Source organism: Solanum pennellii, chromosome 3, assembly GCF_001406875.1.
Source record: "Solanum pennellii chromosome 3, SPENNV200".
Classification (NCBI taxonomy): domain Eukaryota; kingdom Viridiplantae; phylum Streptophyta; class Magnoliopsida; order Solanales; family Solanaceae; genus Solanum; species Solanum pennellii.
Genome location: NC_028639.1, coordinates 63,531,680 through 63,550,949, shown reverse-complemented (window position 1 = coordinate 63,550,949; position 19,270 = coordinate 63,531,680). Strand labels below are relative to the sequence as shown.

Genomic DNA, 19,270 nt, shown 5'->3' with positions numbered 1-19,270 from the left:
CCCCTCACAACTCACTCCCAACTCTCCCCTCCACCATCTCAACGTTCGTTTTTTTCTAAATTATATATAAATATTTTTAACGTAATATATTTTTGTTTACTTACGATTTCATAAATAAATAGCTTTATTTTCTGGAGAGGAAAAAAAACATTTACCATCCTACCAAACACGTCTGTGATAGCTTATATAATTCAAACTTGATCTTACATCTTACCAACTATCTTAATTTTTCAAATTCAGTGGTTATGCTAGAAACATTTACTCTGTCAAACTCAATATAATATTTTATTCAAATATTTGCTCTTAATAAAAATCAGCCGCCAAGGCCAAATTGCTTCTACTTTATTAGGATATGAAGTATTGTTATTTTTGGAAGATATCAAATAATCAACTTATATGGCATGATAAAAGGTATTAGACCAATAAAATAGTCTATTTGTGCACAAGAGGTAAAGTAGAAGTCTGACAGATTATCGGAGTTTGATCGAACTCGATAACTTTTGATTCTTTGTTGTGTACACGTCAGCTTGATAAATAGGACAAGAGATTCCAAAAATAGAGATAACGTACCGTACATATCTTCTGCTCTTTTATTAAGCTGCCATTTTACAGAAATTGCTGACCAAACTTTTGAGTGTTTTATACAATTTTATTACTTTAAGTTAACATGACTTAATTAATGTCTAATTTACTAGATTAAGTAACAAACTCCCTTTCCCCTAGTATATTAACTTGGGCTACCATTTTTAATAGTTGGTAAAAAAAAAATATGTTGCAAAATTTGACCTAATATTGTATTTATGATACATAGCTAAAATTTAAGTAAGTTATGAAACGTAGCTTTATTTTGGATTTTGTAGCAAATACATAATAGACATACATATTATTACAAATATGTTTTGGTACAACTATTTCGCGCGATTTCAACGAATACAATCGATATTTGTTTTATACATCTTTTTTACTAATACAATTGATACATATTTGGTACAATTCTTTTGCTTGATATAATAATTATAGCTATATTACACAAATATAGAAATGAAAATTATATTTCGTAATCAAGCTCAAAATTATAGCTATTTATCATTTTTTTTTGTTCTTTAATTACGTTATCCCTTTTACATTTTCAAGGCATCAACCTATTAAGGATAACTTGGGGTATTTAACAAATGAAAATAGTTCCAATCTAATTCAAACATCGCTAGCAATATTAATGATGATTCATATAATTGATCTCGATTTAATTTATATAACAAGACAATTATTATTGTTGTTATTGTTCTTGTGTCAACTATGCAAATTGCGTGGATTGGACCAAGACATGACATCAAAATATTATTTCTTGTGTGTTTTATTTTAATTTATTAATAAAAACCAAATTAAGTATTCTTTATTTATTTTTTATACAATACTAACAATAACATATATATATAGATACCAAAAATGTCATTATCAGTTAAGGGCCAAGCATAAACTGAATAGCATCTAACAAATATATTAATTTGACCTTTTGCTACCATTTAATTCTTCTTGAATTTGTTGCACTGTGTGTGATGCAACACCATATATTATTTGGTGCCTGTTAAATCCCTCTACTTCAATTTTCTACTCCTCTTTTTAAATTTGTCCCCTCTCGTTCTCACTATTATGTCATTGGTCTGATATTAGACAAATCTAACTGGTATTATATAGATTCACGTCAATATAACAAATTTTAGGTATATCTCAATATGCATTAAGAAATTTATTAGATGTTCATAGTTATGGTTAAACAAACAAATCGAATCGTAATTCGAATCAAACCGATTAAAAAAAAGATATTTGGTTTGATTTAAATAGGTTCAATTTTAAAAATTTTAAAAGCGATATTATTTGACTTGATTTTGGTTTTACTAAAAAATAACTGCAAAAACAACCAAACCAAATCGATAAATTAGAAATATAAATTTTATACTTATTTATAAATAAATATAAATATTTTGTTAAATTCTAAGGAACTTAAGTCTTTAACTTTACAATTTTCTCAAGCCTAACACTTAAATTTTAGCTAAATTACAATCCTAAGTCCAATTCCATCAAATTTATTACCTATCATACCTTTCATAAGATAGTCACATACTTAATAACTTTGTTCGTGTAATGATAACTCTAGTATTGCCTAATTACTTAATTGAACCAACAATAGCTCTTCTGTGGATTGTTCATGTGCTATATGTTTTTTTTTATCAAGATACGTATGTCCTAAAAAATTTATTACTTTCAAATCGAAAAAATCAGAAAAATCGAACCAAACCGATGGTTATTTTTTTTCATTCGGATTGGTTTGGTTTTAGAAATTTAAAAAACCGACTAGATTGATTTGGTTTTGGTTTTAACCAATAACTGATCCAAACCAAACCACGAACACCCCTAGATATGATTGTGAACATTTTATTGAGATCGTTATGATTTTCAAACAATGTCATGTGTATTTGTTTTTTGTGCGATATTCACCACTTTTATTTGATATCAATCTAATCACTCAACTAATTTCGCAGTGAAGTATCTTTGGTATATTTGTTGTTTTGTCGGTATGACTTTGTCCCTTCTTCAATAATATCCAAAAAATTGAAACCATCTAAGTGTTATATTAATAATTATATGTCAAACATAGACTTAGAGGTTTTTACTAGGCAGGGGACAGAATAAAAGTCTCACTACTAATTTTTAATTTTGAGTAGGTAGCTGTGATTAAGAATAAATGTTATATTATATATTTGCATCATCTCACAATGAGAATTAATTACACACTAATTATTTACTTAAAGAATAGTGATTGACTAACAAAAAAAAGAACCATAGACAGTAATATATAAGGTTAAAGTAATGAAGGTTTAGCATTTTTGTATATTTGATTATTAATTGTCTCTTGAGAGAGTTTAAGAGTCACTTGAATGTTAATTTCCTACATCAAATAAAAAGATATAACATCAATCATCTCGATAAATGGGATTTGAAAAAATTGATATGTATATTGTCTTATTCTTACCTTTAATAATAAAAAATTTATTTTCGATAAATATCAATAAACATTGAAAATGACGGACTTTAAACTTCAAAATAAAGAGAGTTAAAACTAGGTTTAGAAAGCCAAATACAATGTAATGATTTTTTTAATCATTCATCATTTGTAACTTGAGTTACTAATTTGGATTTGATACTAATTGACTAAGACAAATTTGAATTCAATACCAATTAACTTTGATAAATTTGGATTCAATATTTATTTGATCCTACTGATTTGAATTCAATCCCGAGAAAACTCACTAAAATGTAAAAGCTTTTTACCACGAGTTTGATGGCTTCTAATGAATCAACGATAGAACAAATATTTTTCAAATTTTTACCGTCTCTTACTACTCAGAATAGATTTTCTACTTTTTATTAACTTGACACCTACTTTAGAATCATCAAAAAAGTACGGCACTATTTGGTTGTATAACAATGAATTATAGAAATCTGAACAAATAAAATTGATTAATTTCTGATTAATGGATAGATTTAAATGCAACATTGTGTACATTAAATAGTGTATTAGATCCAATATTATTGGAAGCTATTTTACCTTCTCATTTGAAAAAAAAAAGATTAAGTCAGTATTTGATCATAAATTAAGGATCAAATATTTGATGGTAAAATTTTATCGAATTATCAAATTATAATTTTCAAATATTTTTAAGTTTTTAAAATAAGTATTTTCAGAATTTCTTTTACTTCCACTCACATTAAAAGTTATTTCAGATTACTAAACTAACATTTAGCCATAAACTTTGAAGATCTATCTATAAATAAATGCTTAATCATTAAATTTGACTAGATTTGGTCTTCGAATATTTTCACTTTCCAAAAAAATAATCTGAAAAAAGCTCACAAATTTCACAAACTTTAAACTTTTTCTAAATAAAATACATCAAAATTCGAACCAAAAAACATATTATTCACTCATTACTGTTAGCTTATTAGATTAATAAACTTTTACTAATTTTATATAAAATAAATATTAAATTATTATTTTATATCATATTAAATAAATCAAGAAAATCAAATAAAATTCGAATCGAACCGACCAAGGAAAAGAACAACAAATCCATTTCCATAAAACTTTCATATGCAGCAAATAATTACAAAATCAGATCAAATCATTTGCTTTTGCAATAAAAAAACAAATCTGTCAAACATTTCAGCATCAACATCTATGATCTAATAATTAATAACAACAAACTTATTTTCAGCAGCACATCATTTTAACCCTTTAATTAATCATAACATGTTCCTAATTTTTTTTAATTATAAACTTACAAAAATCAAATCCCAAAATTATCAATGATTAACAACATTGACTTGGAAGAGAAGGAACATGAAGATTTTTGTTGCAACCACAAGAATTAGGGTTAGAAGAAATGAAAATCCCAATTTGTTCCAAAAATGTTAAATGTTGTGGCCTATCTTTACGCTTCACATACCCTTTTGCCTCTTTCTCTGTATAACATCTGAAACCTTTTTCTCCGTTTCTCTTCCACAACGCCTCCGCGTAGTTTCTGTGTGCATAATACGCTTCCACCTCCATTGTCTTCTCCGATTCCGATTCCGATCGGATTTTGATCGGAAGCCTTTCGTAATGGGATCGGGTGATTCCTTCTAATTCATCCATACGGATTAATCCACGAGCGGAAACGGCGTAAAGTTCGCCGCGGACGTGTTCGCCGGAGCCGGGGAAATTGAGGAGGAAGGGAACACGGTAAGGACCGCAAACGAGAGGGAGACGATCGACGGTGTGGTAAACGCCGAGGAAAGAAGCATCGCCGGCGGCTATCATGTCTTGTAAGAGAACGTGATTTGAAAATCCTCTTTTGAGTGTTCCGTAGGTGAAAATAATGGTGGGTTTCTCTGTACCTTCAGTCACCATTGTTACTAAAAGTTCAGAGAAATATCAAAAATTGAAAATTGAAAGCCAAAAAAAAAAAAACAGAGGAAGGAGAAGAAGATGAAAGAGGAAATTGAGGAGAAAGTTGTTTGGTTTTGGAGAATAAAAAGAGCAAAGGGAAGGGCCCCACTAAAAGTTAAAAAAAATTAAAAAAATTATTAATTAATATGTGAAGAGTACTAATAAAAGAAAAAAAAAATGGTAAGTATGAAATTTTGACTATCTATAGTGACCACCACCATTGAATATTTCATAAAATAATAATTAAAAAAAAAAGAGAATAAAAATTGGATGGTTGTGAAAGAGATTATGGTGAGTGGTGAGAAAAAAATAGGTAATTGAAAATTTTAAGGGTGGAGAAGAGTCCTAACAATATCAAATTCTACACCATCAATTATTTATTTATTTATTTTGATACCATCTATTTCTTATTTATCATTTTATAAAATAAACATAAAAAATAACACTTTTCTTTTTGTTTTATCCTTTGAAAGTTATTGATTTCGAAATTATACATTTGATAATATAAAAAAAAATTAAGTAATTTATATTTACTGGTCAAATTAGTTAATAAAAGTAAATTAAGGATACAATGATAAATTTACCTAGAAATGGAGGGAGTGTTTCATATACGATACATGTGATGTGTGTTTATTTATTCAATTTTATATAAATTTAAATATTTATTTGTATATATATATAAAGTTTGAGGTAATAAATGTAAAATAAGTTTAAACTAAAGAGTATATTTTTGTATTATACCGCTTAAATAAATTTCAACTTAGATACTTGAATTAAATTTTGACTTAATTGAACGCACCTCACTTTGTTTATTTAGTTATTAATCATCTGATGATGTTCACGATGTGATATAGGATTAAACGATTATGAAAATATGATAAGGACCTAGTCTTTTCCTTCTCTATTTTTTTTTAAAGAAAAAATATTATTGTTCCTATGTATTTTTGGCCCCTGGAATTCTGAGATTTTTAATGGCCAAATTTCAATATTTATTAGAGTTTGATAAAATACCCATAATTAGAGGTAAGCATTTGATACTCCTCTCTTCATTTTATATTTTTCATTGTTACTTTGTGTAAAAGTGCAAGTTATTTTCTTTAAAAAGAAATACCAAATATTCACTTAATAATATAAAATAAAGATAATATTTTATAATTGAATATTCATAATTTGTTAATTAAAATATTAAAGTATTAATTTTTTATAGGAAAAAGACTTAAATATGCCATTAAACTTTGAGAAAAGGCTCATTTATGTCATCAGTTAAAAGTTTGGCTCATTTATGTCATTATCGTTAAAGAAAAGTCTCAGTCATGCCATTATTTTTTAACGGTTATTTTGCAAAACCATTTTGACTCGTGGTCAATTATAATTCAGCCGCGTCATCAATTTTTTAATTAAAAAAATCATTATTCTGAAAAAAATTGAATTAATTTTTAATTTTTTTTATTAAAAAAATTAATGAACGTGATCAATTTTAATTCGGTCACGTTATCAATTTATCTATTAATTTTTTTTTCAGAATTATGATTTTTTTTATTAAAAAAATTGATGACGTGACCGAATTATAATTGATCATATATCAAAAAAGGTTTTGCAAAATCACCATTAAAAAATAATGACATGAATGAACCTTTTCTGTAACGATAATAACATAAATAAGCCAAACTTTAAACTAATAACATAAATAAATCTCTTTTCAATATTCAATAACATATTTAAACCTTTTCCCTTATTTATGTAACATAATAATTTTCGATTCGATTTTGACGACCATATTCACCTACCTTATGTAAAGTTAGAAAGATTTGTTCAATGAAACATGTGCTCACTAACATTATTTAAAAAAATAAAAAAGGAATCTTGTGAGGGGCAGCTGTCTCTCTCTATGCCCAAGAATGGGTCACTCATACGCATATTTGGTTATTCATATTCGCACGGCTTTTGTACTTTAATTAGTACCTCACCTATTCTTTTGTCCCTTTTTACTTTTTCCCCTACCTTTTCAATTTCTTGTATCCAAAATATTTTTAAATTTGATAAAAAAAATTACTCTTTTTATTTGAAAAAAGAAATGATTTATTTATTTTAGTTTTTTTTTAAAAAAAAATCTTTTTTATTTTTGATGACATTTTATGTTTATCGTTTCACCTATCATATTTAAAATTACAAAATTATAAAATAATTTTATATTTTTGACTTAATTTTAATTTAGAATCACAAAAGTTAATTATTTTTTTTAAACTCCGTGCCAAGTTATATTATGTCACTTTTTTTAAAACGAAGAGAATACTTTGTTCCCTAATTATTTTAAATCTTAAATATTTGTATACTTGACTAACTTAATATAGATATGGAAAAATCTTTTTGGTCAAAATAGTAAAATAAAAAGGTTATTTTACCATTTTGAACATTTAATCCTTTTAACTTTAATACTTTTTAATTAAAAAATGAAAAAATAAGATAACTTTATTTTTAAATAAAAAGGATTTATAGATTTTTTAAATTTCTAGCCAAATTTTCTGGTCATTTATCATTAGGGAAAATGGTCAAAAATACCCCTCACCTTTGGTTTGTTGTTTAATTGTACCTTCGCCGTTAAAATAAAGTTAATTTTACCCCTCCCATTATTAATTTCACCAAATATATCCCATTTAACGAAATCCCCAAAATTAACTCAAATTGATAAAAATTTAAGAGTAATGTTAAAAATATTCCTAAAGTTGGTGAGAATTCAGGTTATATTCCACTAATATTGTACTATCGAGATGTATTTAAATTCAATTGATCAAGTAAATGAGTGTTTTTAAAGCTATCAATCATTCAGTAATGAGACTCATAATATGTGTAGACTTTATGTGTGTTTTTAATACTTTTCTCATATTTAATTCTTAAAATTAATTTAGTATAATTTTGCATTTTTTAAAGTGGAAAAAAACAGTTTATAATTTATAATCTTAATATTAGAATTTCCGGATAATTTAATTCGCCTATGATAGTTTTCTTTTGTGGAGGATAATAATTTCTAAATAGTTTATAAAATTACTTATTAAAGTATGTTATAGTTCCTAAATTATTTTTATTCTAATATATTTTAAAATTAAAAAATAAATAAATTAGTTTTATAAAATATTTCAACTGCATTATCAATCCATCTCCCCTTGCTATGTACTTTTTCTCTGTCACCCACTATTATTGCTTTCAACCTCAAAAAATGTGTGAAAAGATAATGAGCTTATCAAAGTGGACAACTCAATATTCCTTTTTTGCTTTTCTACTTTTATTTATTTATTTATTTATATTTATTTGTGTTACTCCCCATCACTTTAAATTTTGCACGCATACTTTTTTTTAAAAAATAATACTAATTAATATGAGATATTTTAATATAATAATATGAACTAATATCTTGTATTGATTCTTGAAAAATAATTTGAGAATACATGACTAATGGTAAAAGCAAATTAGGAAAAAAAAGTTATTTTTAAAATACATTAAAAAGTGATACATAAAATTTTGTTTTGAAAATACTACTAAATAATCTATATAAAGCAAACAGTTACATTAAGGGCCCGTTTGGATGGGCTTAATAAAAGCAGCTTTAAAAAAGTACTTTTGAAAGTGCTGAAACTTATTTTTAAAATAAGCAGTTATGCGTTTGGATAAAAGTGCTGAAGTTAAAAAAAAAATTGTTGATGTGTTTGGCAAATAAGTGCTGATAAACAGTTTTTTAAATCAAAATGTCTGAAATACCCTTAAAAGTTGTTAACATAATAAAAGTTAATTAATTTATATTTTACAGCCATAAATAATTATATTTTGCTATCATTCACATATTTCTTTCTCATCACAAATTATTTATAAGAGGAATATAAACTTATTATAGATTTTAAAGATATATAATTTGAATAGATTAAAGAACGATTTAAGATTTTATTTTAGTTTCATCCATAGGTAATAATAATTATCTATCATTCACATATTTCTTTATTATCACAAATTATTTATAAGAGGAATATAAAGTTTTATTTAAGTTATATGTGCAACTTATTTTACATTTTAATAATATATAATTTCAATAAATCACTTGAAAGATTTAAGATTTATTTTATTTTCATTCATTAGTAATAGTAATTGTCTATCATCCACACGTGAAAAGGAAAAAATAGAAGAAAGAGATGTTAGGGTTATGTGGGTAATTTGGAGATTGTATAAAAATATTAAGGGTAAAAAGGTAAAAATGTGGTCAACTTAAAACAGCTTATAAGCTGGAAAAAAAAAAGCACTCCTGCCTAACTTTTAACTTTTGGCTTAAAATAATTTTTTTTTAACTTAAAATAAGTTATTTTGAATATTGCCAAAAAGCTAAATAAGTCAAAAAGCAGCTTTTAAGTCAGTTTGACCAGCTTTTAAGCTGACCCAAACAGGCTCTAAGAGAATGTTTGAATTGACTTAAAAGCTAGTATTTTTTTTAAATAGATCCAAATGGCTCTAAGAATAGTATCTCATACTTGCACCAATCCTTATGTTTTAGATTAAAAAAATATTTCTCACATGTTTTGATTATGGAGCTTTCGAATTTTGTAACTTTTTTTATCCTACAAGAAGATAAAATGCTTAAAATATTTTTAAATTTAATGTAAATTATTGATAATTTTAAATATATTTATTTATTTATTTAATTTAATTTAAATATATCTATAATCTCGTTAAATATAGGGATATTTCAATATTTTTTTAAATTTTTTAAATTAAGACTCTCATTTTCTTAAAAAGAATTTGAAGTTTCTTATTGTGTCATGACTCGTGTGACATATCAGAGATGTATCTAAACTCAGTCAAATAGAGAAGTGTTTTTAAAACTGTAATAGCTTAAAGACAAAACTAATAATTTATGCAAAATTTAAAGATACTATCAATATCTTTTTCTCTTACTTTTTCATCTTTTCATTTCTACCATTATTTTCTCAAGGCTCATGTGAATTGTGACATGCAAAATAATATAAATATTTTAAAATTAAATTAAATATAAATTTATATTATATTTGATTAATAATATTATTTTATGAGATATTTCATTTTATTTCACTCAACTTGATTATTTTATCTTATTTTTTGAAGTGAAAAAAATTAGTTCAAACATTATAACTTCAAGATTATGATTTTAGAATAGCTTAATCAAACATTATAACTTCAAGATTATGATTTTAGAATAGCTTAATTGCCGTATGAAACATTTTCTTTGTGAAATAGGGATAATAATTTTAAAATATTTAATAAAATACTTACTAATGAATATTATTTAATCCCTAAATTATTTATTTCAGTATTTTATATGAGCAATAGAATATATTATTTTTTTATATAGAAATAAAATAAATTCCATAAAATATTTCTAACACAGTATTATTTAGCCATCTCCATTACTATATTTTTCTGTCACTCATCATTGTTGCTTTTCAAAGCTAGAACAGTGTGAAAAGATAGTGAGCTTATCAAATTCTTACAACTCAATATTCTTTGTTTGCTTTTATTTTTTCTTTATTCAGTATTCGATATTTAAATATTTTAAATTCATATCGTGTAAAATTTTATTCTGATAAGAATATTTTTTATCAAATATTTTGCAATAATAATAATTAAAAAATGCAAATTCAAGATATCTGATTATAATATAGCGGCCTTATTCACATTACCGCATTCTTTGATAGTTGTTTGCTTTTACTTTAATTTGTGCTATTCCCTCACTTTACTTTTACGTATCCCTTAACTTTTTATTTATATTTTGCACATCTTTCAAAAATAATAATTAATATGAAATTTTTATCATAATAATTCTATTAGTAATTTAAATCTCTGAACGATGATATGCAAATAATTACTAATTAAAGTTGAAGATTAATGGAAAAAAGATAATTATTTTTATGTAATAACTAATAAATAAAGATAAAAATTATTTTTAAAAAAATTAAATAAATAAAAATGAAAAAATAAGTAGATTTTTTGCTTGTACGCTTTTGATTGTGCACTGATAGTCCCTATAACGTATTAGTGGGAAAAAATGGTCTATCTTTCTTATGAAGTAAATATTTACGCAAGGAATGGTGTCTTATTCCACTGATACAGAATTAAGAGTATATTTGTTATGAAGAAAAATAATTTTTTGAAAAAATAAATATTGTGGCTATCTAGGGGAGTAATTTCCCTAGATAGTCAGTCACCCATGTTTGAAAAATTACTTAGGAATATTACTTATGTTTGTTTCTCAACTTTGCTTATTTTCCTCAAAATACACTTGACAAAAAAATACATTATTTCTCTCTTACTAGGGTGCTATGTCACATTTTTTTAACTTATTATAAATATTTTTCTATTTCTTTTAAAGAACCAGAGGAACCCACATATTTTCTTGAAGAACCGGAGGAGCTCATGTTATAGTTCTTAATGTAATTTTTTTTACTGGGTATAATATGTGGGTTTGTCTATTTTTTTTTAAAAAAAATTTATTTATATATAATAGGAGAAATAAAAAGTGTCACATGTCAGCTTCACAAATATTCAAGAATTTTAATTTTTCAAAAAGCATTTTAAATATGCTCTAAAAATACAATTAAAAAAAGGAATTTTAATATAGCTATTTTAAATAGAAAATAAAAGTTCTTTTTTTAAAAAAACTGTAACGGCAAAAAAATGGATGATTTTTAAATGCCACTAATTTCAATTTTAAAGGAAAAAAAATGAAATTGAACTATTTTTTTTAATAAAAAAAGTAATGGCTATTACAGGAAAAAAAATGAAAGATCTTTAAATGCTTCAAATTTTAATTTTTAAGGTTAAAAAATGAAAACTGAAAATTGAAATTTATAAAAAAATTGTAATGTCTATTTATATTTATCACACTTTCAGTGATTATATGGAATATTCCAAACAAAATGGAATGTAGAAATATGTATCTAAATAGGAGAAGAAAAAGTACACCATAAAAACAACTATAATTATTATTTAAAATATTAATTTAAAAACTTATATTAAAAAATAATAGTTACCATTAAAAAATTAAAAAACTTATTTTTAAAAAATAGTTAAAACAATCCATTACTAGTTAGTTGTAGAAATGGGGTACTTCTCTTTCATTCATTTTTAAAATTTATCTTTATATATCTAAAAAAAAATATTTTCAAAAAACATAAATAGAAAACAATATTTTTAAAAATACTTCAACCTAACGTTTAAATAGGTTTAAAACATATTTTTTTAATAATAATAAAATAAATAACGTGACATGGCATCCTAGCAGGAGAGAGATAATATATTTTTTGTGTCAAGTATAGTTCGAGGAAAATAGGTATAGTTTAGTGATATTATAGTCCTAAAACAAACATAAGTGATATTCCTAAGTAATTTTCCAAACATGGATGACTATCTAGAAAAATTACTCCTATCTAGGGTGGTGAGAACGGGGAAAAGGGGGTAAAGGTAAAATTACCTAAAATTTTAAATATATTTTTCTGAACGTTCAATCATCAAATTTCTTTTTAATTAACAACAAATATAATGTATTTATTTAACGCTTATATATATCTAGTCTGATTATACATAACTAAAACACATTAAAAATAATCAAAATTTTAGTCATATACATCTAAATATGAAGAAGAAGAAGAAAATTATTAAAAAATTTAATACTAAATATTTGTTAAAAAAATTAAAACAATTTCTATTTAAATGAAGCAACCAAAATGATTTTTTACATTAACATAACAAATAGTAGAAAACCACATAGTTACGTCAAGAAGCCCAATTTAAATCTCTGAACGATGATATGCAAATAAGTACAAATTAAAGTTGAAGATTAATGGAAAAAAGATAATTATTTTTATGCTAAAACTAATAAATAAAGATAAAAATTATTTTTAAAATATTAAACAAATAAAAATGAACAAAAAAAATAGATTTTTTGCTTCTACGCTTTTGATTATGCACGGATAGTCCCTATAACGTATTAGTGGAAAAAGAGGTTTATCTTTCTTATTAAGTAAATATTTACGCAAGAAATGGTGTCCCATTCCACTGATACAGAATTAAGAGTGTATTTGTTATGAAGAAAAATAATTTTTTGAAAAAATGAATGTTGTGGCTATCTAGGGGAGTAATTTCCCTAGATAGTCATCCATGTTTGGAAAATTATCTATTGTGGCTATTTAGGGGAGTAATTTCCCTAGATAGTCATCCATGTTTGAAAAATTATCTAGGAATATCACTTATGTTTGTTTTAGGACTATAATATCACCACTTTGCTTATTTTCCTCAAAATACACTTGACACAAAAAAAAAACATTATTTCTCTCTTACTAGGGTGCCATGTCAAAAAACAAGAATTTTAATTTTTCAAAAAACAATTTAAATATGCTCTAAAAATACAATTAAAAAAAGGAATTTTAATATAGCTATTGTAAATAGAAATAAAAGTTCTTTTTTTTTTAAATGTAACGGCAAAAAATGGATGATTTTTAAATGCCTCTAATTTCAATTTTAAAGGAAAAAAAATGAAATTGAACTATTTTTTTTTTAATAAAAAAAGTAATGGCTATTACAGAAAAAAAATGAAAGATCTTTAAATGCTTCAAATTTCAATTTTTAAGGTTAAAAAATGAAAACTGAAAAATGAAATTTATAAAAAAATTGTAATGTCTATTTATATTTATCACATTTTCAGTGATTTTAGAGAATGTTCCAACAAAATAGAATGTATAAATATTTATCTAAATAGGAGAAGAAAAAGTGCACCATAAAAAAACTATAATTATTATTTAAAAAATTAATTTAAAAACTTATATTAAAAAATAATGGTTATCATTAATAAATTAAAAAACTTATTTTTGAAAAATAGTTAGATCAATCCATTACTAGTTAGTTATAGAAATGGGGTACTTCTATTTCATTCATTTTTAAAATTTATCTTTATACATCTAAAAAAAAATATTTTCAAAAAACATAAATAGAAAACAATATTTTTTAAAAAATATACTGCAACCTAACGTTTAAATAGGTTTAAAGAATATTTTTTTAATAATAATAAAATAAATAACGTGACATGGCATCCTAACAGAAGAAAGATAATGTATTTTTTGTGTCAAGTATAGTTTGAGGAAAATAGGTAAAGTTTAGTGATATTATAGTCCTAAAACAAACATAAGTGATATTTCTAAGTAATTTTTCAAACATGGATGACTATCTAGGAAAATTACTCCTATCTAGAGTGGTGAGAATGGGGTTAACGGGATAGAGGTAAAATTACCTAAAATTTTAAATATTGTGTATCTAAACGTTCAATCATCAAAGTTATACATAAGTAAAACACATTAAAAATGATCAAAATTTTAGTCATATACATCTAAATATGAAGAAGAAGAAGAAAATTGTTAAAAATTTTAATACTAAATATTTGTTAAAAGATTTAAAACAATTTCTATTTAAATGAAGCATCATAACATAACAAAACAAATAGTAGAAGCCCCACATAGTTACGTCAAGAAGCCCCACACATCTACTTCAAGGCACCGTTTGATTACCGCTAAAGTATGATATATTTTATATTTAGGAATAATTTATTTTAAATTTCAAAATTTATTATTGGTAAGATGATTTTTTTTTTAGCAATATTTATGTTTTAGATTAAAAAAATCAAAAGTATTTTTCATTTTTGAAATAATTTGTTCCGTCAAACACCAACACATGATTAGTTAGGCTAATAAATGATTGAATCGTAATAGAAGTTACAATGTTATTTTGGCAGAATCAGTTATTTCGTAGTTTATCCTAATCAAATATATTATTGACTATATTGTTGATTTGTCTACTTACATTTGTCATAAAAGCTCAGATGATTGTGAAATCCAGGTTCGACTAATTCCACGGCATACCTACATCTCCCACCTAGCAAATAAAGCTAGACCTTTACCCTCTTTTAAATCCTACAATCATCATAGTGTAGTGTTACACCTGATCGATGCATATGGAGGTTTACGTAGAGCATGACTAAACCAAGCCAACTATTTTCTCTCGTATGTTTATTTTCCAATCAATCAAGAACAATCATCCCTCGATTTATACTCTATATGTGCTACTGTACCTTTTGTCAGATGTGATTGTTTCTAATCTTGTAAAAGCACATCCATTTAACATTTATGTGTGTATGACACTCATATAGTGCGAAATGACATTTGCTTCCAAAAGGGAATAACCAGTGGTTTCCCACTTATTACAATTCTTGTTTTCCAGTTTGAAGGCTTCAGGTTTGCTCCGGCAGCATTATTACCGAATCCACCTACAGTGGGAGTCACACTTATTGCAACACTCTCTAGTTCAATTGTCACGAATTGACTTCTCGAGTCATGATGATACCTACAATAACCCACAAGTAGGTAAGCCAACCTGTAACAACAAGTAATGGGCCTGAGCGTAGAAACTAAACAAGAGTAGGCAAAATATAAGATAACAATATATACACGCAGAAGCAAACCAAAACATATATATACAAATAAAGATCCCTCCCACAATCTGGAAGTCACTAGTACAAAGCTACTAACAAAACGAGTACAAGTCCCAAAAGTGGACCGCATAAACTGTATAGTCGAGACAAGTCTATATATACAGATGGAGACTGAAATAGTACAAAACATTGTGTGCTCAACCCCGTCCCCGGATCAGACTGCTCCAAGCTCTATATCAACGTTGGCCACGGGTGCAACGGACCCCCATAAGTACAAAATAACTATAACTAAAGAGAACTGCATCCGAGAACATCGAACCAGAACCTCAACCCTAATTAGTCGAATTGACAGTACGGAGGCTAGACCTCGAACCGGATGCTCACCAGAAGTATTCAATCACAAGTATCAAGTAAGTGAGGTCTGACCTCTAACCGGATGCTCTATATAAGTATCTGGGTGTCGATGTCGAACCTTGAACCGGATGCTCTTCGAAAATAATAATGAGGTCGAGGCCGGAGCTTGGATTTGGATGCTTGACAAAGGTGCCAATGTAGCTTCTAAAAAAGTCCCTGGAAGGGACCCGTTGTTGCTGCCCTGGTAGCGTGCCCTCTTATTGCTGCCCCCTTGGGCCTTGCGATGAATAGCCTCCATAGACATGGCATGATCGACCACATCAAGAAATGAACAATCGACTGAAATCAAATGCCTTGTGTCGACCCTCAAACTATACCACAACCAACGTACAAAAGAACGAACTCTCTCCTCCTCCTAGGGCAGGACCATGGTAGCATAGCGAGACAACTCATGAAACCTCGCTTCGTACTCTAAGATGGTCATATGGCCTTGCTCCAATCTGGAGAAATGATCACGAAGCCTATCCCTAATGCTCTGTGGTATGAACCAGGCCTCTGAGAACTCACCCCAAGATATAGGAGGCAATCCGATTGGCCTGGACTATCGATACGTGCTCCATCACTGCCTAGATGACCATGAAACTGATGGGCGGTGAAGTCGGCTCCTTTCGATTCCACGAGGCCTAATGACTGTAGTTGCTTCTAGCGAGTGAGCAGGAACTCGTGGGCGTCCTCTCCAATCGCCCTTGAGAATATCGACGATGCCAACCTCTAGAACACCCAGAGCATTTTTGGCTCGCGCAGTGGCATCTCCTCGTCCTCTAAATCTGGTTGGGCGGCCACATGAACTAGTGGCGGCTAAACCTCTAGTGTCGCTGCGACAGGCTGACCCTACAGCGTTGGAGCGGGAGTTGATTGGTGCATGTCGTATCTTCCTAATAGCTGTTAGTATCTGATCAAGCATGGCATGAAGAGTAGAAGCTGTAGCTGGTGAGGGTGGTGGTTGGGCTGGACCCCTGCCCCACTGGCTGTGGAGGTACATTTATTACCTGGGGCTCTTCCTCCCTATCTCGAGCCGGTGTCGCGTCTGGGGGTAATGTACCCGGGCTTGCAGACAGAGCCCCAACTTAGGGTAAACATCGAGGTTGAGATAGGCTGGTAGCGCTGACCCAAGATAGGGAGGAGGAGCCTAGGCAACATATGAACCTTTACAGTCAGTGGGGCTGGGGCCAGCCCTAACCACCACCCACACCAGCTACACAACCACCACCCGAACCTGCTGCACCTCTTAATATTCATGCCATATTGGCTCAGATATAAGCAACTATTGAGGAGATGCGACAAGCACCAGCCCAACACCAGCTCTAGCGTCGCAGGATCAGCCTGCGACATGAGAGGTTCAGTTGCCGCCTGTTCATATGGCCGCCAACCAGACTTAGAGGAGGGGGAGATGCCACTACATGAGCAGAATATGCTTGGGGTATTCCAAAGGTTGGCACCACCGATATTCTCAAAGGCGATTAGAGAGGACGCCAACGAATTCCTGCTCATTTGCCAGGAGCAGCTACAGTCATTAGGCCTCGTGGAGTCGAGAGGAGCTGACTTCACCACCCATCAGTTTTGTGGGCCAGGCAGGCAGTGGTGGCGCACGTATCGATAGTCCAGGCCAACTGGATCGCCTGCTATATCTTGGGGTTAGTTCTCATAGGCCTTCTTGTCCCGGTTCATACCATGGAGCGTCAGGGATAGGTTTCGTGATCAGTTCTCCAAATTGGAGCAAGTCCATATGACCGTCTCAAAGTACGAAGCGAGATTCCGTGAGTTATCTCGCTATGCTACCGTTGGTTTCAGCCGGCCGTTCATTTCTTGATGTGGTCGATCATACCTGATCCATGGAGCCTATTCATCGTGAGGCCCAAGGTGCAGCAATAATAGGGCACGCCACCAGGGCAGCAACAACGGGTCCTAGACTAGAGGGAGGGACTCTTTCAGCAGGTACATTGGCACATTTGTCGGGCATCCGATCCAAGCTCCGGCCTCGACCTCATTGATATTTTCGAAGAGCATCCGGTTCAAACGATCACCCAGATACTTATATAGAGCATCCGATTAAAGGCCTGACCTTACTTACTTGATACTTATGATTGAGTACTTCTAGTCAACATCGGGTTTGAGGTCTGGCCTCCCTACTGTCAGATTCTACTAATTAGGGTTGAGGTTTTGGTTTAGTCTTCTCTGGTCTTGGGTTCTCAGATACAGTTTTCTTTAGTTGTAATTATAATGTGTACTCGTCGGGCTTATGGGATCCGTTCGGGTGTTTATTTAAACATTCATACGAGTGTACCTTCTGGGATTATGAGGGTGTAGTTAGCTTATAGAATACTTTAGTTAGTTCTTTCTACACTCGTGTGCATTCCATTGTTTACTTAGACTTCCGTTGACCTTTGTTTTTGTTATTCCTTATTTTTATATTGTCTTTACTTTTCAAGTTCAGTCGGCCTATAAGGCCTAATGGGTACTTGTTTTTTGGTACTCATACTACGCCTATACATCTGCTCTCGTGATACAGGTCCGAGCAACAGAGGCCAGCGTTAATATCGAGCTTGGAGTAGTCTAATCCGGAGACGGGGTGAGAACACGGTGTTTTATACTATTTAAGTCTCCATATGTATATATATAGACTTGTCTTTTGCCTTTCAAGACGGTCCAGTTTCTGTGCTCCACTTTTGGGACTTGTACTCGTTTTGTTAGTAGCTCTGTACTAGTGACTTCCAGGTTCTGAAAGGGATTTTTATTGTGTATATATATTTTGGTTTGCTTCCCCCTGTTTATATTGTTATTTTAAACTTTGCCTACTCTTATTTAGTTTCTGCCCTCATACCCATTACTTGTTGTTTCGAGTTACGGGTTGGCTTACCTACTGGTGGATTATAGTAGGTGTCATCATGACTCAAAAAATCGAGCCGTGACATCGATATTGTTCATCGTGAAGGATAGTGCAAGTATCTCCATAAGGGCATCCTTCTTCCGTATAAAACTTCTTATAATGCCTCCCTTTGTAGGACCTTTGGGACTCCGCACGCAGCTCACGAGAACTAGCATTTGGTAGGTATCTGATGTTCTTCTCTTGTTTCCAGCATAACTTCTCCACCACGCTCACTCTCATGTGCAACCACTATATTATGCCAATTAGGAGGCAGCTTGCGCAGCTCCTCTATTCCATGAGCAAAGTTACAATTAGTAATATAAGGGCAGACCCCAACGCGAACATCTTCAGTAGAATTCAAATTTTCAACCTAATTCTAATTACTCAAAAGGAAAAAAGGCAAAACCCAAAAATTAAACAACAGAAAATCAACCACCAAATCAAGAAAGCAAAGACTAGTTAAATCCAAAAAAAGATACCAGTTAAGGGAAAGAATAGTTGAAGCAACTTT

The 19,270-nt window shown here is 29.1% G+C and overlaps 1 protein-coding gene across 1 annotated transcript; it reads right to left on the bottom strand.

Moving 5' to 3' along the window:
* Nucleotides 1-4,113: 4,113 nt before the first annotated feature.
* Nucleotides 4,114-5,118, bottom strand: LOC107012806 (putative gamma-glutamylcyclotransferase At3g02910). The gene has a single exon (XM_015212731.2). It carries the CDS (start codon nucleotides 4,946-4,948, stop codon nucleotides 4,370-4,372), a length of 579 nt encoding a protein of 192 aa, XP_015068217.1. The 5' UTR covers nucleotides 4,949-5,118; the 3' UTR covers nucleotides 4,114-4,369.
* Between the last annotated feature and the right edge of the window lie 14,152 nt (nucleotides 5,119-19,270).